Source organism: Perissodus microlepis, chromosome 13, assembly GCF_051167445.1.
Source record: "Perissodus microlepis isolate ML-2025 ecotype Zambia chromosome 13, ASM5116744v1, whole genome shotgun sequence".
Lineage (NCBI taxonomy): Eukaryota > Metazoa > Chordata > Actinopteri > Cichliformes > Cichlidae > Perissodus > Perissodus microlepis.
The window spans coordinates 23,143,650-23,164,205 of record NC_140473.1 but is presented as its reverse complement, the minus strand read 5'-3'; the positions used below and the strand labels follow the sequence as shown (position 1 = coordinate 23,164,205).

General features: G+C 39.2%; 2 protein-coding genes across 3 annotated transcripts; both read right to left on the bottom strand.

Annotated features, from left to right (window-relative positions):
- Positions 1–368: 368 nt before the first annotated feature.
- On the bottom strand, positions 369–5,737 carry myoz1a (myozenin 1a). Of its 2 annotated transcripts, none has more exons than XM_084949549.1 (6): positions 5,530–5,737; positions 3,842–3,960; positions 3,380–3,567; positions 2,387–2,657; positions 1,274–1,439; positions 369–1,194 (listed from the first exon to the last, which is right to left on the bottom strand). In XM_084949549.1, the coding sequence occupies exons 2-6, from the start codon at positions 3,924–3,926 to the stop codon at positions 960–962; spliced, it is 945 nt and encodes a 314-aa protein (XP_084805675.1). In that variant the 5' UTR covers positions 3,927–3,960; positions 5,530–5,737; the 3' UTR covers positions 369–959. The 2 variants fall into 2 exon arrangements, with proteins under 2 accessions (XP_084805675.1, XP_084805674.1); XM_084949548.1 differs by having other exon boundaries at positions 3,842–3,928; positions 5,530–5,735.
- A 4,197-nt stretch (positions 5,738–9,934) lies between these two features.
- Positions 9,935–20,309, bottom strand: synpo2la (synaptopodin 2-like a). Its single transcript, XM_084949422.1, has 4 exons — positions 19,971–20,309; positions 16,645–16,796; positions 15,702–16,411; positions 9,935–14,214 (listed from the first exon to the last, which is right to left on the bottom strand). Exons 1-4 carry the CDS (start codon positions 20,070–20,072, stop codon positions 11,579–11,581), a joined length of 3,600 nt encoding a protein of 1,199 aa, XP_084805548.1. The 5' UTR covers positions 20,073–20,309; the 3' UTR covers positions 9,935–11,578.
- Between the last annotated feature and the right edge of the window lie 247 nt (positions 20,310–20,556).

Sequence of the window (20,556 nt, the reverse complement as noted above, 5' to 3'; positions counted from 1 at the left end):
ACCAGGTATTTGCCAGACTTTCGGGAATTTTCAGATAATACTGTAGACATCAGTGTGTATGTGTTTTGTTGTTGTTGTTGTTGTTTATATTACTCTCCATTTCTTGAATGAAAAATTAGAAGAGTAATTAAATACAGAACTGTTAAACTGCGTAAACTAGCTTAAATGTCCCAGTTCCCATTAATGTTTCAGCACACATGACATTTGCCAAGTGAGTACACAATATGACATGGGCATGATGAGGATGATCTTTTTTTGTTTTGTTCACTTCTTCCCCCCCCCCCCCCCAGACATCCAAATAGTTAATAACATTTCTGAAATTTACATTGTACATACAAATACTGTATATTTCAAGAATTCATTCAGAGTGCACTAAATTATTTACAGTGTTACAGTTTATTGTGGAGAAACTGTGTTGTGTTGTTTTGTTTGGTTAAGGGATCAGCAACAGCATGCATATTGAGTTAAACAAGTTTTTAGGTTTTTATAGCGCAGCAAATCATCAGACATTTGTAACAACAAAAAAAGACAATGTTGAGCGATAACAGTTATGGTAACAAGTTCAGACAGCCTGCACAATAGTGACTTAGCATTCATCACCTATTCATCATATATGATTCATTCCTCAATGGGACAATCTGCAATTTTTCACCTACAACAGCAAACTTTCAGACAAATTAGAGGACTGCTTGGCTCAACTTATAAATTTATCAAATAGACATTTGATGTTTCATCTCCCCATAACAAATAAAACTTGTCGCTTTACAACCAAATACAGAGCATGTTAAGATCAGGACCTCATTTTGTTTGTACGCTTTTAACTGTCCACACTGGGAGATTCAAATTCATTAGTGTAATAGTTAATTGTAAGCTCAACTATTGTGTGTGCATGCTATGGTGTATGCATGCAGTTACTCTTGTGTGTGAGTATGTGCATAGTAATCACTATTAATATGCTTTCACAGCTCGTCGGTCTCTCCATCAAAGGGCACAGCATCCGTCTCCATGTGAATGCTGCTGGGCTCACTGCTGCCCACCCAGCCAATAGGAGTGCGATTGAATGAAGGCCGGCAGCTAATGTCATGATGGTACACCACTGCAGGTTCAGGCTCTTCTTTGGCTGCCTCAGCTTCTGGCAGCTGAAATTTCAGAAACTGATTGGCCTTTTCAAAACCGCCGTAGGGCATGGCACTCCTGTCAAACCAAGGTGAAAGGTTAATTAAAGCTCCTTTTTTTCACAAATCTTCTACATATCAGACCTCAAGGGAACTACCTGTTGAAACACTTGTACTGGAGTAATTCCTTTTTGGCATTGGGATGTGGCATATTGGTTTTTAGAGTGGCTAACAGACCTTCATCACCCTTCATGGCCTTCTCCCATGGAGACACGTAGGTTTTCACATGAATTTGCTGCTTAGTACCGCCATGTTTTCCACCTCCTGTAAAGAAAGTCATCCACATGTGCTGGTAACTAAAACTTAAAAATAAAGGTTGTGGCATGATTGAAATGCCCCTCTTATGCAGGTATTGCTGCTAGAAATTGAAAGATTGTGGCAAAATAAACCAGCACAATTTATCTGCAGACAGACAGCTTTTATTTTAGCTTTTTCTAAATTTAGTTGTGCTTTTGTTTTATGCAACAATGTGAGGGGTAGGAGCAGCTAAAAAGATCTAATTTTTTTCACTTATAAAACTACCAGAACTGGTGGTTCAATAAAGGATATTTATTTGTATTTTGGTATCAGAATACTGACTGTTTGCTTCAAAGGTGAATCCATTCGATGAAACACCATTACTAGCCCAAAAAGACCAGCAGCTGACCATTCAACTTGTCCAGCATACTTTTTTAACTGGCCCTAGGCTATTGTTGAACTGCAATGTGCCAGAAACTGCGACTTCCTGCAGTGCTGTCTTGATAACCTCATATTGGAACCTGTTTGGGTTTTTTTCACTATGGCTTGTGTATAGATTAAACGCACAAAGTACCTCATATCAAATAATGAAGTTTAGAGTTGCTCATTATCAGTTTTCTCCAGACTTTAAGCCAAGCTTAGCTAACTAACCAGCTGGTCATGGTGGTTTTAGTACTTTTAGCAAGAAAGCAAATACAAATATTCAACACATTTTTGAATAGTTCAGTGTATAATAGATATATGTAATTTGGTTAAAAAAAAAAGAAATAAAAAAATAAAAATAAAACAAATATATATATTGTGTACACTGTTATTTTTTTTTATTAATTTATGAAGTTGTCCTTCTAGATGTATTTCTCAAGATGTAAACACACTTTGTTAATGCATTTTAAATAATTTTTGGAGAAATGGCCCTCTGTACATAAAACAGAATTGCACTACAAATGGCCAAAAGAAAAAGAAATTAGACAAACCTTTTAGTGGAGACCACTCACTACTACCTTCTCCTTTTCCACCTTTCTCGCCCACACCAATTTCTCCTGCACTTCCTGCTCCACTTGCACCTCCCGTTCCTCTTGCTCCTTTGCTTCCAGGCTTTGGGGGAGGCACAGGGGCCCCTCCTCCTGTTTGTAGCCCTATAAAATTCAGACGTCCAGACTCCTTGCTAACAAAATGCCCACCGAGGTTTATTATTTGACCTCCCACTTGACCTCCCAGGGAGGGAACAAACTTCTGCAGGTTGTCCTGAAAGAAAGGGTAAATGGACTGGTTGTTATATAGCACTTTTCTACTGTACCTGAGCACTCAAAGCTGTTTATACAACTTGCCTCATTCACACAACCATTTTTTTCTATGCATAAATGCTATCTATCTAACATTCACACACATTCATGCAGCTTGGGTTTAGTGTTCTGCTCAAGGATATTTGGTATGCAAAGTGGGAGCAGCCAGGGATCAAACCACCAACCTTGCGATTAGCAGATGACCTGCTCTACCTCCTGACCTTCAGCCACCCCATATAGAGCAAAGTATCACCATTATAATCAATCATACACCATACAATGCTTTGATTTGTATTTACTGAATAATAATGATCAGGACTTGAGCATTATGGTTAAGTTAGAATTATGATTGTGTGGTCTTTATCTGCTTCAAGACCAAAAAAACCCTCTTATATCACTGTTAAAATTGATCAGTATGATTATAATTAAAGCCCAGGTGACTTAACATTTAAATAATCACCATCTGCATGCTGGTGCTAGGTTTCTTTCAAATATTTATATCAACAAAAGCAAAATTGTAAAGGTAAGGATACAGTTCTTCAGGTGTTACCTTTCTGCATGAGATTCAAAGCTATTTCAAGATTTATTTGCCTCAAATTTGCTTGGATTTGTCAACCTAGTGTCAATAAATTTGCATTGCAGTGACAAACAAGACTTTGTTTTGTTTATGAACTAGGCTCTCACCATGGACTCACTACTGAAGATGTCAGGGTTGTTCTCATAGATGAATTTCTCCACTCTCTGCTGTCTCATCTTGAACATCTTGGATCCTCGGTTCTTCAGCAGGGAAAGCTCCTCCAGCATGATGTCTTTAGGAGTTCTGATCTTTGTTCCCAAGTCAAACTCCGATGCCTCTGGCTCTGACTCATATTCTACGTAAGTGAGAGCCAAACAATGGCCCTAACATTGGTAAATGAGGTTGAAAGTAGTACTAACTCATAAACATTGTTTCATTAAAGAACGGTGTCCTTTATTAGTAAAGTAGATTGACTTAATTGTACTGCAAATAAGCAGCTAGTTCTCTAATACTTGTACCCCTTTTTTGTTTTACCACCGTGTATTCCTGTGTACTGTGTTTATATGAAAGAGCTCTACTGAGCAGTGGTAATTTGGTTTCATAGTCACGTCATTTTATGTAAGCCTTACCATCCTGAGGGATATGTGATAGGTCAGTTATGATCTTGGAGGGCTTTTTCCGCTTGGTTAGGGGAGCAGGTGTACCCAGAGGCATGACTTGAGGGCCAGGGGAGAACACAGAACATTACCTTTGGTTAGAAAAATGTAGAACAAGTGATGATTCTAACCTGAACACATACTTAAGCAATGAAACCCTTATGTTCAAGACTCAAAAGTTAATTAATGTTAAGTAATATCAAAACTTCTCCAGAAAAAAAAAAGCTCCTTAAAGGGATTAAGTCTAGATAAATAACATAGAAAACTTTAGGAGGTTTAGTATGAAAAAAACATAAATTAACAAAATAGAAACCAAATAAGAGAAAGTAATTAATACCTTCAGTTGTAGTTTTCTATTTCACACTACACATCCATATTCAAAGGAATTCATAAATCATAATTTGACTGTAAAGCTTTAATTGCACTGAAAGGGGTGTTGTTGCTTCAGTGTTACCATTGATTTGCACCATAGTCACAAAATAACTCTCAACCATCAACACTTTACCACCACGCCTGAAAGTGAATCTCCGGGACCTGAATGTATCAGACAGACTGACAGCAAGGGCCCTCCTCATTTTTCAAGTTCAAACGGGATGTCAGTGCCCTCAGATTTCTTACATTCTCTAGTGAAACAGATGTCTGCCTCGAAGGAAACGTATAGCTCAATATGTGTTTCAGTTTTGTTTGGAGACACAAGATTTGTACACAGTCTGTGCCAATGTAAACAGAACCATGTTATGGTTGAGACAGAAGCCTCGGGCTTATTAAAAATGATGGAATTATTCATAATATTTTATCACAGTCTCTTGCATGGAAACATAAAGGTGGGAAAACTTCCCTCTATCTCATAGGCTAAGCTATCCATTGTGAAAGACGTGCATCTGGTTTACATGTAATTATATGCGTGCGTTACATAGTTTCTTGTCTTTCTGAACAGATATCAACACTTTCAGCTCTCACCAGTTTCTTTAAGGCCTAGTCAAGTGGCAAAACATCACATCACATCTATTGGCTGTAATTCAACCCACTGAAGCTATTTTTAAAAGCCATTTCCAGCCAAGACATTCTAGCGACATGGAATGGCGTCATTCGGCTATCAAATGGGCTCAACATAACCCTTAAGAACACACCTCCACAAAACAATTCGGACTATATATTTGGCCATCTCTCAAAACAGGTGTACAAACTGGTTTAGTTAATGGATGTTAACGAGGAGGATTTTCAACGCTGTCTTTTAATTCCCTTAAATAATTAAAGGCTCAGACAAGTCTGTTCTCAGATTTACCAACCCCTCTCAGGGTTTGGCAGCGCCATATAAAACATATGCAACACCCACCGAGTGAGATGATCAGCACATTTAACCACTCCTTTGATAATTTTAAAAACTGCAAAGGAACTTTTATAGCTATGTTGCATCTGCAATTAATTATTTGTCATAAAATTAAACTGCTAACTGATCATTTTCATTTATTGAACTTTTGAGGTCTTGCATTAGTTTCTCCTTAAGATCAGCTGCAGAAATATGAGTGGGACCACATTGCATGTTAAATCCCTCTCACAGCTTTTGCACTATGCAAAACTGAAATCCTCCCAGTTATCAGCTGTCAGTTGATTGGTAGAACAAATGGACACAGTGATTTGTGGGATGTAGATCCACTCACCGAGTTTTTGTTGTTGTCCTGGCAAGAAAGACAGACCTATAAATACCAAACAGTGAAGAGGAGACCGAGGGACCAATGTTGGTGATCTCGATCACAAGTTTACAAATCCCTCAGTGCCTCTGACCCTACGTTCGCCTGGACCCAGGTCCCGGGAAGTGCAAAACCCAACCAACACTCAGATGGCAGCTCTTTCAGGGGGTTGGGGCTGTTGGTGTTCGTATCAAGACGGGAGGAGGAGGTTGAGGTTGGGTGTATGAATAGGGATTGAGGAGGGGGCAGGGGGGCATTAAAGTCAGGGGAGAAGTCTCTGTTGGCCAGCTGAAACTGCTGATGGTGATATTAAGGGAACAAAATCATTCTCACAGATGGCTCAGAAGCCTATATTTAGTAGCAAAGAGTGAGGGGGACAGAACCCAACTATAATATAACCTCAGAGGACTCTGGGGTGTGTTTAGGGTACACAGAAAGACTTTTCAGTTTCCCTGAACTACTGAATGTGATGGACATGCAGACAATGAGGTGACAGATATTTAAAACATTTTGTGCAAACCATCTGAATGTGGTGGAGTGCAAACCCCAAAACCCAAAACTACCAAAGATATGTCCCTAGTATCCTTACTGGTAACTGTATATCTTCCATTTTAAAGAAAACACAAATTTTTGTTTTCTTGTGTGCAAATACACAACCTGCCTTTGACATCACAACTTTCCCCAGGGCTTAAAAAGTCTTCAGTAAATATATGTACTTATATTGTCATAACAACAGAGTTATCCTTTAGGTGAGGGTCTAACATTATTATGATTTTTTCTACATTATTATAGTGATGATAATAGCATGCAATACAGGCATATGATCATGTGAAAAAGAAAGTTTTCACAGGGTCTATGCAATCCTGTGAAAAACTAAGTACATTCAGTAGCTTGTAGAACCAACTTTAGCACCAATAACTTTAAAGCATTTTTTTTCTGTGTAACTTTATTAGTCTCTTACATTGTTGTGGAAGAATTTTGGTCCACTCTTCTTTACAACACTGCTTCAGTTCATTGAGGTTTGTGGGCATTCATTTATGCACAGCCCTCTCAAGATCTCACCATAGTATTTCAGCTGGGTTGAGGTTTGGCCTTTGACTGGGTCATTTCAGCACTCTTTTCTTTTGTTTTTCAGCTTTTCCATTGTAGATTTGCTGCTGTGCTTATCCTGTTTCATGACATGCTTGAACTGCCAGGCAGATGGCCTCACATCTGACTATAGAATGCTTTTGTAAAAAGAGGTGGTGGACTCTGTAATTGCAAGGTGTCTAGATCTTGTGGCTGCAAAAACAAACCCAAATCCCCATAATATCTCTGAGCATTGCAAGGTTTGACCTTGGAATTAAATTTGCTGGGATATCCACTACTGGGAAGCTTGTGACATTGTGCCAACGCAACTGAATGCTTCAATCCAGCAAACTGTTTTGCTGGATTGAAGCCTAATGAGTGTTTGATTATTAGCACCTGGCTGCTACTTACCCCTTAATTCCTATGCTAGCAGTAAAAGAGTACTTAATTTTTCACAGGACTATACAGTCCTGTGATACCTTTCTTTTTCATATGACTGCATAAACATGTATGTAACTCTATAACTCTCCTTAGTGTGAATTTTTTCTTTTTTGTGCAAATTTTAAAAAGGTAAATATACAGGTATATACAGGTATCATATGTACAAATTGACACAATATGAATGTGTCATTTTTAAATATTACTGTTACAATTCATATACATTTATAAAAACAGGATTGTTAGTTGGCAAAATAATCCCAGGGGTCCTGAGTGAATGTCAGATTTTATGTGCTTAATTTGATCTAGAAAACTTTGACTCTGAAGCACTAACTAAATCTGCAGTAACGTTCTCTGAAAGTCAGTTAACTTTGTATTGTTCTAGTGTTCTTGAGCACACAATCAAAGTAGAAAATGCAACTGGTAACTTTGTGGCTCTGTTTGGATGTTTGACTGTATTCAAGTACAATTGATCTATATGGAGAAAAAAAAGAGAAAAAAGAAAGAAAAAAAAAAGCAAAAAAAAAACAAAAACCATTAAACAGCTTACAAAACAGAACCCCTCCACTCTCAAGTGCACAACTGGAGCCACAATTGAATTACAAAAAAACAAAACAAAAAAAAACAAAAACAAAAAAAACAAAAAAACAATTGATCTATATGCTATGTGCAACATTGTTCTTAAGTTAAACTTCAATTCCAAGTAAGATGTATCTTATTTTACTTTATATATTCTAAGATATTTTATGATGCATGATTCTGAAATGTAGGAAAGCCATCAGACATTGGGTTTTTGTCATCAATACAAATGCCCAATATTGTTAGTTTCCTTTATTTCTTAGAGTTAACTTCCTTAAATATTACCCAGGTCAGCTTTATTTCAAAAAGGTTGTTCAGGCTCTTCTTCATAAAGTCTTGATTTCTCATAAATTTTTGGCTCATCTCTGGCCTCCGAAATCTAAAGAAAATTATCTATTTTTATCAAAATGATCACTGCAGAGAAGTGCTTGTAACAAGTGACATGTTTTCAGTCTTTCTTCAAACCAACTGAGGTCTTATATTTAAATAACAATGGTGACACTGTTTAAAATTTGTGTTTTATTTTTATACATACCTCTGCATACATTTCATTATTTCATATGAAATGTAGAAATATCCATGTCCCTTTTCTGATCAATTCAAATGACAATTCAACGAAGTATTAAATGGAAAGCACTAAGATATGCTGCAGATGTTTTATTTCTAGTACATCCCATGGAAAACACTCCACGGGATGTTTTCTGCACATCTTGAAATAGAAACTTTCCATAGGCCCCTTTTTTAATGTATCTTTTTTTAAGTAGGTAAATTAAGAAGCAACTCTTAATTACAGTAGGGACCTGGCAACAATTTATTTTCTTTATAAATAAAGAGTATTATGTTTGGATATTAGCAGCTCTATATATAGCCTCCCATGTGAGTGTGGGGCTTGGCCATTTTTAATGCACTGTCAGTGTACACTGATGCCCCACAGCACCACTTAGTGGCAAGTGTTCATGTAGGCAAAAAAAGAAAGAAAGAAAAATACACTGACACACAGTACAACCATATAACATTATTACATTACATTATAGTCAAAATGTATACATGAATATACATTTTGAGTTCCAGATATAGAATCACACATTCTGTGTGTTGGGAAATGAATAGATGGCATTAAACAACAAGTTTCCAACGATAATGCACTTTTTGAGTATTAATTTTTAATCTTACTAACAGAAAAAAAGTGAAAATAGTATTTTTTTTTTATACACCAAACCACCCCCGCCCATTTTATATATGTATAATGTCCAGATTTAGCTCACTCCTAGAGTCTTTACTGAAAAGTAAGAAAGTAAGACAAAGATTAGTCAAAAAGATGACTCTTGGAACTGCAGAAGTAATAAACACTGAATCTTTACAATTTAGCACTAAGAAATATGTCAAAAAGAAGCTAACTCAATCTCAAACAACCGCTTCAACATTTGTGTTTAAAATGAGAAAAAAAAACATTAGAAAATACAAAAAAGGACATTTTGTATGCTATAAATTGTACTGACCAGGTATCTCTCCAATATGATGATATGATACTTAAAACTTTACCCCATACTGTAGTTTTTGAAGTTTCCTCCTGTGAAATATAGGATGAAACATCCAAGGTTTCAATGCTCATGTCTGTTAGTCTGTCACATTAAATTGATGGAGTTTTGCTACTCTAGGATATATCCCATAATATAGATCCTCAGAGCTGTTTATAGAAAAAAAAGAAAGAAATTACACTTTGGCTTTAAATTGTCACATTTGGAGGGGTTGTGCATTTGATCTACCTACAATTTTTAACAATACTTAAATGTATTTTCCAGCCCTGAAAATTTAATGTGGCTAGCTCCAATGTTAGTATTTTGATCTTTATCTATACTTTAAGAACTCACAAAATATTCATTGAAGGTAGAATTTTTCATGGCTTTATTAAATGTGATAAAGTTGTTGTACAAACAAAAATGAGCTGAGTCTAATCAAGCTAGACACACTCACTGATTTTTTTCATAGAATGACCCAATAGGTTCCTTATGTGAAAATATAATTCATATTCTATTATATTATCTGAGTTACTATTTTTATTAACGAGCTACAAACCTATGTAATTTATAAAATTAGTCTGAAGTTAAAAAACAAACAAACTCTGCACTGGTAATAATTTTTATCTTTTAATCCTTTTTTAATGTTTAAACTACTATACAGTTACATTTACTTCATTGTTCAGTTACAAGTTGCATTTTTGCATGCTTTTTGTCATACATTAAAAGACTAACCAACAGAGGGCAGTATAAAATCAGACATGTCAGACAGCTCGAGAGCCTTGAAGTCCAATTTTATTCCTCTAAAAATATCTTGTCATCTGTCAGTATAAACTTCTACTCAGCATTAATAACAAACATTTTTCACACTCATTATTTAATCCATGTACTTTCAGAAACTCACACTGTACACCTCAGCATATCTATATCTAAGATCTAGTTTTCTAATGACATAATGAAAACAAGAACAAGCTTGAAGAGAAACTGTATTTTAAAAAGGGTAAAAAATCAAAAAAAAAAAAAAATCTACCAAGAGTACCACAAATATAACACAACAGTCTTTCTATGTTTCTTACTTGTTCCTTTAACATATTCAGTCTTTGGAAGCACATATTCATCAAACATATTTCTCCTTACTTTTTAACAGCACCCATTGTTATTTAGAACACAACAGCTAAACCTCTGTGCTTCTGTCCAACAAACTTCATGGCTCAAACTTTCCTGGTCATTCTAATTTAATTTCTAGAGGCTGTGAGGTATCAAACCAACAGACAGAAGTCTGACTTTGATTGTGACCACTTCAGTGAAATGGCAACACCAGAACTGTGACCCCATTACTCCTAAATATGTCCTCGTTCCACAGCCGCTCTCTTTTCATGAACCCTTTCAGAAGGGCCAGTGCTTCTCTGTCTATCTACTTCCCCATGCATTCCCTCTGAATAAATTACAACTTTACAAAACAAAATACACATTTCTTCATCTGTGTTATTTGTTTAATAAAAGTTACGAATTTACATATAGTTGCAAAGTGCACGCTGATTCTAAGGAGACTCTGGTGTGTCTAGGTGGTAAATAGAAGCAGTGATATCCAGTAACAAGTGTTCATTCAGTGACAGCCCAGGCACTTGTTGTATGTGACCTGGGCTAAAAAGATAGCATTTCTCTCTAGTTATAGTGAGTGGAGGTATCTGACTCGTTGCAAGAGCAAACCTTGCCTTCACTTATAGACCCTAGTGAGCTGAGGTGTTTAAAAAACAGCATAATTTAAACACCCATGAGTGTACATGACTGAATAGGGCGAGTACTGTGAATTACATGTTATAAGATCCACCTACTCCAGTCTACATCACACAACATATATTTTTAGTGGTTTGAGCTTTGCTCATAATGGCATTCGTTCATTCATTGTTCACTTTTCAGACATTTCAAGTTTCAAAGAATAATTCAGTACAGGCTCTGTTTAGATGGGTTTTCCGCTAAATTAGTAGAAGAGATCTCCAGAAGCCTTACACAAACCTCCCCCAGGACAGGCATATGGTGGGCTATACAGTGTATGGCAATATCGTTTAAAACTAGTGTGACTCATTTAATCTGTTAGCAGCAAAATAAATGTGATAAGCAGCATTTTGAGCAAAAAAAAAAAAAAAAAAATCTTTTGTTCTCATTTAACTTAACTCACCTGTTTTTTATATTTCAATTTCATACTCAATTGCCATTTTATGTTACTTCATCAGCTAATTTTTGCATATGAGTCCTGATCTTTGCCCATCAGTTTCCCAAAGCATAAAACATCTTTAACTCCATGTTTTTTCTATCAACCAATTAACAAAATTGTCAGATATATTTCTGTCCATGATTAATTAGCCTTTTCATGAATATGAATATGTCCAAGCACGGTACTGACTGCTTCATTGCCCTCAGATTGCCCCTGGCCTCCAGACACGGGGCTGAACACCTCCCTTGGTGGCCACAAATCGTGGTTTAGGTGCCTGTACTGGGTTGGACTTGAGTGGAGGCAGAGAGGCAAGGATGCTGAGCTCAGGAGCACTCTGGAACTGTTTGGCTGACTGGAGCCCAGTGGTATATGACACTGGAGCATAAGGTGTTGGGACTGCAGGGGGCACTGGGTTTGGAATGGGAGTGGCAGAAAATTTTGGAAGGTTGGGTGGTCCAGTTGGTTGGGACAGAGGTGCAGCTGGGGTTGGTATACTGTCTGGTGCTGTTGTCAAGGCAGAGACTGGAGTTGGAGTGAAGGTTTCAGGAGGTGGGGAGGTCATGCCAGAGTGAGTCAAACGTTCTCCAAGGCAAGTGGCTGAGCGTGGTGCGAGGACTTTAGGAGCGAGAGATGGACCAGACATAGGTGTAGGTGTGGAGAATCGCTTGACCTCATAGACACGGGCTGTTTTGACGGGGATCTGCCTTGGTGAGGTCAAGGAGCTTCCCACCATTGGTGGTATGTAGTCACGCTGCTGGGCTTGGTAAGAAGGCATAGCTGCTAGATTAGCAGCGCTGCCCCCATAGTTAAACATGGCAGAATTGAGCTGATAGGGTTGCCTTCTCATGAAATCCAGTGCTTTGATGCCCTCTCTTGGAGAGCTTCCTCTACCCCTGTTGTCTGGCTTGTTTGTTTCTCTCTGAGGCCCAGTAGGGATAGATGGGGCCAAAAGTGGGTTGTACCCAATTGGGGGCGGTGCACGGACATTTGGGGAGTATTTCCATTGAGAAGGAAGTGAAGGATTGAGGGAGGAACCAAGGGGTTGTGCTGCACTGTGCATTGTCCCTTCCTTCTGGTAAGTAGTCTCGGGTGGAGTGTCCACTACATACATACCCATACGGCTCTGCCTTTTGGCAAACAGTTGGGCCCCCTTACCTCCTGCTTGGAGAATCTGTGGAGCTTCGTGAACAACTCGTGGCTTGGGTGCCACTGGAGGAGGCACCTTTCCTATGCCAGCCTCATCACTTCTAATTTCCTCAGAATCATCATAGATATTCTCGTCGGGTGGTTGGCCATAGTTGTATCGGCTGGATCTGTCATCCAGATTCTGCACCATAGACAACAGTTCAGGATTGGGGGATTTCTTTTTAACATCTGGCACATTGAACATTGGTTTGGGTTTCCCACTACGCCTTCGAGCCTCAAGCAAGATTCCTGTGCGACTTGTTGGACCAGGAACTGGGGTTGGAGCTACAGTTTCAGACTGGGAGACCACTGACACTTGAGACAAAGGTGCAATTGAAGATTGCAGTCGTAGCTGAGCAACTGGTGTTTGAAGTGGAGACACTGGGATAACTTGGTCAGCTGACACAGGAATTTGGGATGTAGGTGGACCGGGGGCTAGAATCACTGGTACATGTGGTGCTGGTGGTGCTGATGGAATAGAGGCTAGAGTCACAATTGGAAATGGAGCCTGCTGAACAGTAGTAATTGGTGGTGTTGACTGCACACAAGTAGAAAGGGATGGAGGGTGATAGGTAACAGGAGCTTCTGGCTTTGAGACCAAGGAACTTTGAAGTATGGAAGATTGTGGCGAGATCACTGATGAAGTACCAGGGGATAGCTGTGAAGTTCCTGCTGTATTGTTAATGTCTAGTTCATATGTAGTGGAAAATGGTGGCGGCACAACAGCTGTTGAGGCAGGACGCTGGGTTGTCTTTGTGACAGGTGGCCGGAACGTCACAGGGGCAGTTGCAGCCCGAATGCTGATAAAGCCAGGGGTAAAAGGACGTGCTGTCCTGTTGAGAACATTACTCACAGGTAGTTCTGGCAATGGTGTTTCGGCTGGTTGACCAGGACTGGTCAGAATGGTAACTGAGGCAGTAGCTGGTTTGGGTGCCACTAGTGGAGATGACTCCTCCATGCTAGCTGTGCTGACTGCAGAGTAGGATAGGTCTCCATTAGTCATTCCACGGGATGCAACACGAACTGGACCTGGGGCTTGTGATAGGATTGGTTGTGTGGATATAGTTCCAGGTAGTGTTATGTGCTGAGGTTGTAAGTTTGTTTCTACTTGTGGCTCTACTTCTTGTTGTGACTGAAACATCTGGAGTATCTGAGGTTCCTCATGGACTTGGGATTGTGGAGGTACTTGAGGTTTTGCTGCTTCTGTCTTCTTGGCATGCTCAGCAACCCTTTTTCTCTGTTGCTCAAATAACTGGGCACCCTTGCCCACAGTGTCACTCAAACCTGGACTCGGAGCATCCTCTGCTCCATCCCCACGACCTTCAGTACCTGCTGTTGCCCTCTTTTCCAGCATATCCAGATAGTCACTGTCCCAAGTCGGGTCAGGAACTGATGAAAAACCTTCCTCATCAAACTCAGATTCACTGCCAGGAAGTACCCCATCCTCCTCTTGTGAGTCCTGACACCTGTCCTCATCAACACTACCAAAGCTAGTGAGTGTGTACTTCTTGGAGCGCTGCCTTCTCTTCTTGAACATTAGCACACCTTTTGAGTGAGGATTAGGAGCATCTGTCAGAAGAGAGGCGATTGTTCTACACTTGCTTTTGGCTTCCTTTACTTGTTTGTCTTGCTGTGTATCCCCTCGGTTAAGTTCTGCAGGATATGAAAGTCAAAACTATTAGAAGTTGTTATGCAGTGGCATAATGTAAAGTAAATCTTAGGGTCAGAATTTCAAAAGGAAAAGATTTAGCCTTTGAAAGAATGAACTCTGACATAAGCTTCTAAACCTGTCCTGTCTGCCTGTCCAACAGGCATCCATCTCTTAACTTGCCACAGTAGCACTTCCAGGAAAATTCCACAGAAGCTTTGAGCTTATCACATTAGCTAAGGTGAAGGATAAATTTGCACATTGTTAGGGTCATGTACTCTGACATCTAACTTTAATGAAAGTATTTGCAGGCTAATGGAAACTTTGATGTCATAGGTGACTGGAAGGAGAACTTCAAAAGGCATACATAACATATCCTTTAACTTGTTATGGTATTAAACAGATTATCATAGGCAATCTAATTCTATTACCCTGGTATAAATGCCACATGAAGCGGAATTTTAATTTGTTTAGGACATGGTTCTTAAGTAGGACATTCGAATGTCAGTGATGGCAAGGAGGAATTCCAAGAATCAATTAAGGATGATAGACAGAATGACAAATTTTAGGAAAGAATGCTTAGTCGTTTTCTGTGCTTTCATCACTATCACGTTTTTTTAACCTCTCTTCAAAGATTGTGAAACTATTAAGTCAAGGTTAATGTAAGCACATCATTTTAATTGATGCATTTTGAAAAGCATAAAAATGCATTTGCAATTTTAATAAGAACCAAAGTACATCATATTGAGTATTACAGAACAAATCACATATTATTGTTCTTTCAATATACAGTAAGAAAGAAAAAGTAAGAAAAGAGTAAAGGGGATGAGAGCAGCAAGAGATATTATCCTCGGTTTGCCACCTGATATCAAAAAGCAGTTGTTTTTGGGCTCCTAGGTTGATTGCTGTGGTTTTTACATAACTGGAGGAAAATACGGTAAACTATATGACCATGCCCTGTTTAACAGATTTGACACCCACCCACTTTGAGCTACAAACTTCAAAAAACACTTATGTGTGGCTAGTTTTGGTAATTGTCATATTAAACAAATCAAACTGGACACGTTAGTCTTTTTGATTAAGCTTGAGTAAGCTTCATATCACACTATTCCGACAGTATTGGTACAATTAATTTTGGTATCAGTGATGTTTCCAGAGTATCAACGGATATAAATAGCTAATGACCAGCTTTAAAACTCGGCTGGTGACTCTAGGATAATTATAAACAGGTACCGTATATAGATAAATACTGTAGTTCCAAAACTGATCTGTTTTAGCTTCCTAAAGCGTTGTTTTAAATCAATAACTGACCTCTCTTGACGCACTGTTTAGAAAAAGGTAAGGCGATAGATGAGCGTATTTGTTTGATTTTTAATTTTTGGATTATTTGTATCATAATCATAAACTCCCCCCAAATCATAATAGGATATTTATTTAATTTTTACATGTGAGGCACAAGTTGATCCCAGTGGCCTTCTCCAGGTGTACTTACTGGCTTGCTTGGCCTTTTCCATGTAGGTTGTTGTAAGCTCATCATCAATGGGTTTATTCACAGGACCCACCATGGGCACGAGCTGGTTACGGGAGCCAAGCATCAGAGCCTCCTTTGCCCTCTCAGGGGATACCAGTGGCACATTGGCAGGCTCTAAAAAGCCACTATCCTCCTCTTGCCCTGCATCCCGTGGCCCTTGGTCATCTGCTGAGGATATGATAGAGGAAGTCTCTGTTGATGTCTGGGAAGACCACATTCCGGGACCAGGAGGTTGGTAAATCACTTCCCTTCTAGCCACCCCTGGCAGACCTCCCCCATTTCCCTCTCCACCATCCAATAAACGGGGGTAAACATGTGCATCTGGAGCGCTGTCATAGCCACTCATTTCTGATGTCTCCCCACCCTCAGGAGAGGTTCGTCCTGTGGGTTTCCCAGGGTTGGAGTTGCTGGGGCTTCGGCGTTTCTGCCTGCGTTGTCTCTCGTAGCCTGCCACATCTGCATCACTATCAGTCTCGCCATAGTAAGCCTCGCTCCCAGGTGGCGATGTCAAGCCGCTGGTTAGGGTGGAGCGGCTACGATGGACTTCACGGACAGGTGCATGGTGAGGGTGATTTGGTGACATAGCTCGCAGAGCAGCACGGTACTCTTTGTCTATTCGGGGAGATGGGGCTCGGGTCACAAGCACCACAGACTGAAAACCAGCAGGTGCCCTGAAAACAAGTGCAAAGGTTAAAATAGTATTAATGTCAATGAGTACCTTTGAATGTGATATCATAACTTCATTTTTTATATTTAGTATACGCTGTCTTCTTGTTTTTTAATTCATTTTAAATGCAGGGCAGCAAGTATGAAGTCAGTGCATTTTACACTTTTCTTTATCCATTACAATGAGCTGCTGATGCTTTAAGATTAGGAAGAGTTTACTTTCTCTTGTTCTTCTGACCTTTTGACCCGGATGTGTAATATCCCAGGGGAACTGTCGATGAGGTTCATGGCCTGGGCATGGGAGAGCGTTGCACATGGCTGCTCATTGATGGAGACCAGCTCATCAGCCTCCCGCAACCCAGCCCTGCATGCCTTGCTGCGTTTGCGCACCTGCATATAGGCAAAACAAGTTAAAAGCTGAAATACTAAAAATAACTGAAAATCTGAGTTTCTGACTCGTTGTATGAAGAAATATTGTTTCAGTCATTTGGTACAAGTCCCTGATAACCTACAAGAAGAGACATCCAGGACTATTTAGAATAGAATAGAATAGAATAGAATAGAATAGAATAGAATAGAATAGCCCTTTATTGTCATTGTACATGTACAATAAAATTTTATGTCTTAAATCAGGTATAAAGGCCTTGCAAGCAGAAGTTTTTAATACTAAAAGAATGAGAATAGACTTCCTCAGTAAACCTTCCTTAGTAAAAGGAAGTAAACTTCCTTTCTCTGTTTTAAATTAATAGCGATTACATGCTACCAAAACAAAATACCTTTACTGTGAAATAGCTTTTAAATATTTAGAGTGTGCAACTGTTCATATCCTGCTGAATGATGTCAGATTTTATTGTTACAGGATTTTATCAAACTAAACATAACTCGAGGCCAAGTCTCAGCCCTGCCACCTTACTTTAAAGGGCTGTACAAGTTGTATAGTACAGAGTTGTGATAATATTTTCCCAGAGAATGATCAGGGAAAGACCAGCTTTTGTAACGCTTTTGATTGGAAAATTTAAAAAAACAACAGAGCTATGCTGCTGTCTTGGATTGGTTTGTGATAATGACTGACAAAGACAGAGACCAGATTCTGCACTGACAGCTCGATCTTGCTGCAGACATATGCCACATATTACAGCTCGAGTGGAGCTCTCATACACACTTTAACAAGGAAATGCCAGCCAGAAGCCATCTTCATTTGGTGCTTTGCTATTTGTGCCCAAGGTCTGTCAGGACCGTGGCGTTTTGCCCACTCTAAACTGCCTCAGGTCTGTGCAAGTTATGTCGACATGTCACATAGTAAATCTAAAACAGAGGCCTGAAGATGTTCCTATTTTTTAAGCTAACAGTGCAGTTTTGATTACGCTCTACGAAGGCATATATGAAAGAAATTTTTAATATTAGAATTAGTAGATGGAGAAGCATTGCTTTGGTTACCTTAACTAGTTTTCTTTCCAGCTATTCTAGTTTGTCTGTAATTAAATCCCATGTCCCCATTTAGCTAAGCCTTTTAAAATGGTCCGTGCTTACTTGTGGCAGAGGATGTCTGTTATTCATTCACGCAGTCACTTTGTGGCCACAAATCATAACAGTTATAATAGCCTTACATGCGTGCACACATTCACCACATGGGGAAGTACAAAAATACACTTAAAGTCATATAAATAAACATAGAAGCATGCACATGCTGTCTCAACGGCACAGACCCAGGACTGACACACCAGCTCTTTTCAGTGCAGCCACACACTGCTCCACCTGTTTGGGATGATATAGTGTGAGACCTGACAAGATTACAGCTTCCTCCTCTCAGGGGTGAAGGAGCACATTGTTTTAGATGATCAGACAGAACCAGCTGTCCACCTTCGTAAAGGTGACTTGGTGTCCCGAGGCCAGCTTGTCTACATGTTACTCTTCATAACTCAACAACGTAGAATCACTCTTGAAAAAATATTAAAAGTTTACTTAGACAATCTAAGCCAGTAACATTTTCCAAAGGATAATTATTTTGCCAGTGCAAATATTATCAAATATCAGTGCATTATACAAATAAGGATTCATTGCGCAGAAGAACTGGCTATACTAACATTTGAAATTATATCCTGTGAAAAAGCAGGATATAATACAATTTCCCTGACCTACTGTGCCAAGTAGATAGATTCCTGTATTTTGTAATATGGAGATCATTTTTAAAGGGGGGGCAGCTTCATTTGAATTAACACCACGCCATATGTGATGTCAGAACAGCAACAATCCGGAGTAACAGATGTCAAACGATTAGTAATTCTTTTTGATGTAAACCTACAAGGAAGTGACGATTAGCATCAAGACGATTAGTGCATGTTCAGAAATAGTGTATGAGGCTAATTTTTAAATACTGAGCTGAAACATACACCTTGGCTGACCTAGAGACCTGATGCTTCTCAGCTATAAATAGCCACCTTCAAAAGTACTTCTGCTCAGTCAACAATTATGGAAAGTATGTGTGGATGAATCTATTTTTCATATTATGCTAATATACATTCATAAAGTGTGTGCAATACAATGTGTTCAATACAAGCAAATGTACATATTAAGTCAGAAAATAAAAAGAGAAGCTTATATCAGAGGTGCTATTTTTTATATACTTGGGAGCCAAATTAATCCTTTTATCCAGTATATGTTCCCCATCTCATATCATGCCACAGTCTGAAATCCTAAATGGAGATCAAGACTGAAATTCGGACTGCTTCATTTCTGCCAAGTGTTGGTACCAAATTATTGCCCATGAAGAATTTGCTTTTGGAGAGTAAAATGAGCTGAGTGACTCCATGTGAGAATTCGAAGGTTAAATATTTCCTTTACCTTCAGTGGACTCAAGGAAATATGAATATTTAACTAGTCTGCAATTCTCAAAAATGTAATAAAGATTTTTTTAACATTATAAATATCATTGTGGCTTTAATATGGCATACACCACACTGATTTCAAGAAATAACCTGAGGTCACTACATTTTGCTTACTTGTATGTTTTTCACTCTTGTAATTTTACTTTACAATAAAAAACCAACTGAATGGATCCTTCAAGATTACCGGGTGTGGCCAGGTTAATTGAAGCGTTTCTTGAATGAAATTATGATGTTGTTCAGAGGTGTAGGGCGCACTGTGGCCAGCAACAGAAAAAAATATTTTCTGCAAATGTTACTTGATTTCTGGGTTACTATCATTTGCTTTAATGCTGAGCTTAACAGGCAAAGCAGTCAGAGGAAGATATGCAACAGGGTGGCCTAGCATTCCCACCTATCTGTACTTGAAGTTTAAAGTTCACCCAATCAATCATCAGTACAACTCTACATAAAAAAAGTTCTCAAACAAGATGATGACTCATATTCAGGCCCCAAACCAACATTGAACACTGCCAATGTTCCTTTAAGCTTTGTTCACAGCTCTACACAATAAAACTCTGTTGCTGTTTCCCTTCTGCTTGGTGACGCTATTGACTTTAACACTGTTTTGTTCTTTTCACTGTTTTCTTAGCAAACTGTGAAATGCTGGCTTCTGTCCAACATGCTGAGTGACTCGCCTTACCTTCGCTACCTGGAGTGGTTTCTGGTGTTCCACGCCTCCCTGGAGACGAAACCCCCATGGCGCTCCACCAGACAATGTAATTATCACTTCCTCTACAACCATTGTTCTTCTCTCTGGATCTTCTTTTTTATCTTTTCTTCTTTTTTGTAGTTATTTTCTTTTCTTCTGAGGTTTTTAATCATTCATCTGAGGACCCCCCTCAGTGCTTTGGCCCTAGTCAGGGCCCCATCGAAGAGCTCTGGCCTGCTCTCGCCTAGCACACTGTCCGGGTGCTGACTTCCCTCTGAGCTCACACTCACACCTGAACACACAAACATGCAAGCACACACACGCACACACACTTCTGTGTGCCCACCCATACTCCGTGTGAGCCAACTACCATCGCCAAAGGAAAAAGAGAGGGAGAAGGAGAGAGAAATATGATGGGAGGGGGTCTGTGTCTGCTTACACAGAGGAATGCCTGCCCCAAATGAGGGAGGGGAGGGTCCAGCTCAACACTTGTCCTGTCACTCAGACCTGTGCCACTGGGTGCTGTCCTATTTTTGAAATTGGAAGGCACCGCCACCTTCAATGTCTTGCCTGCTCC

What these genes read in the sequence shown, in the direction of transcription:
- myoz1a (XM_084949549.1), bottom strand. Translation starts at nt 3,926, where the DNA reads ATGCCTCTGGGTACACCTGCTCCCCTAACCAAGCGGAAAAAGCCCTCC. An exon ending in TGAGTGGTCTCCACTAAAAG is followed by an intron (nt 1,440 to 2,386) that starts GTTTGTCTAATT and finishes CTTTCTTTACAG; the next exon opens with GAGGTGGAAAACATGGCGGT. An exon ending in CAGTACAAGTGTTTCAACAG is followed by an intron (nt 1,195 to 1,273) that starts GTAGTTCCCTTG and finishes TTGGTTTGACAG; the next exon opens with GAGTGCCATGCCCTACGGCG.
- synpo2la (XM_084949422.1), bottom strand. Translation starts at nt 20,072, where the DNA reads ATGGTTGTAGAGGAAGTGATAATTACATTGTCTGGTGGAGCGCCATGG. An exon ending in AACCACTCCAGGTAGCGAAG is followed by an intron (nt 16,797 to 19,970) that starts GTAAGGCGAGTC and finishes GCCTATATGCAG; the next exon opens with GTGCGCAAACGCAGCAAGGC. An exon ending in TTACACATCCGGGTCAAAAG is followed by an intron (nt 16,412 to 16,644) that starts GTCAGAAGAACA and finishes ACTTGTTTTCAG; the next exon opens with GGCACCTGCTGGTTTTCAGT.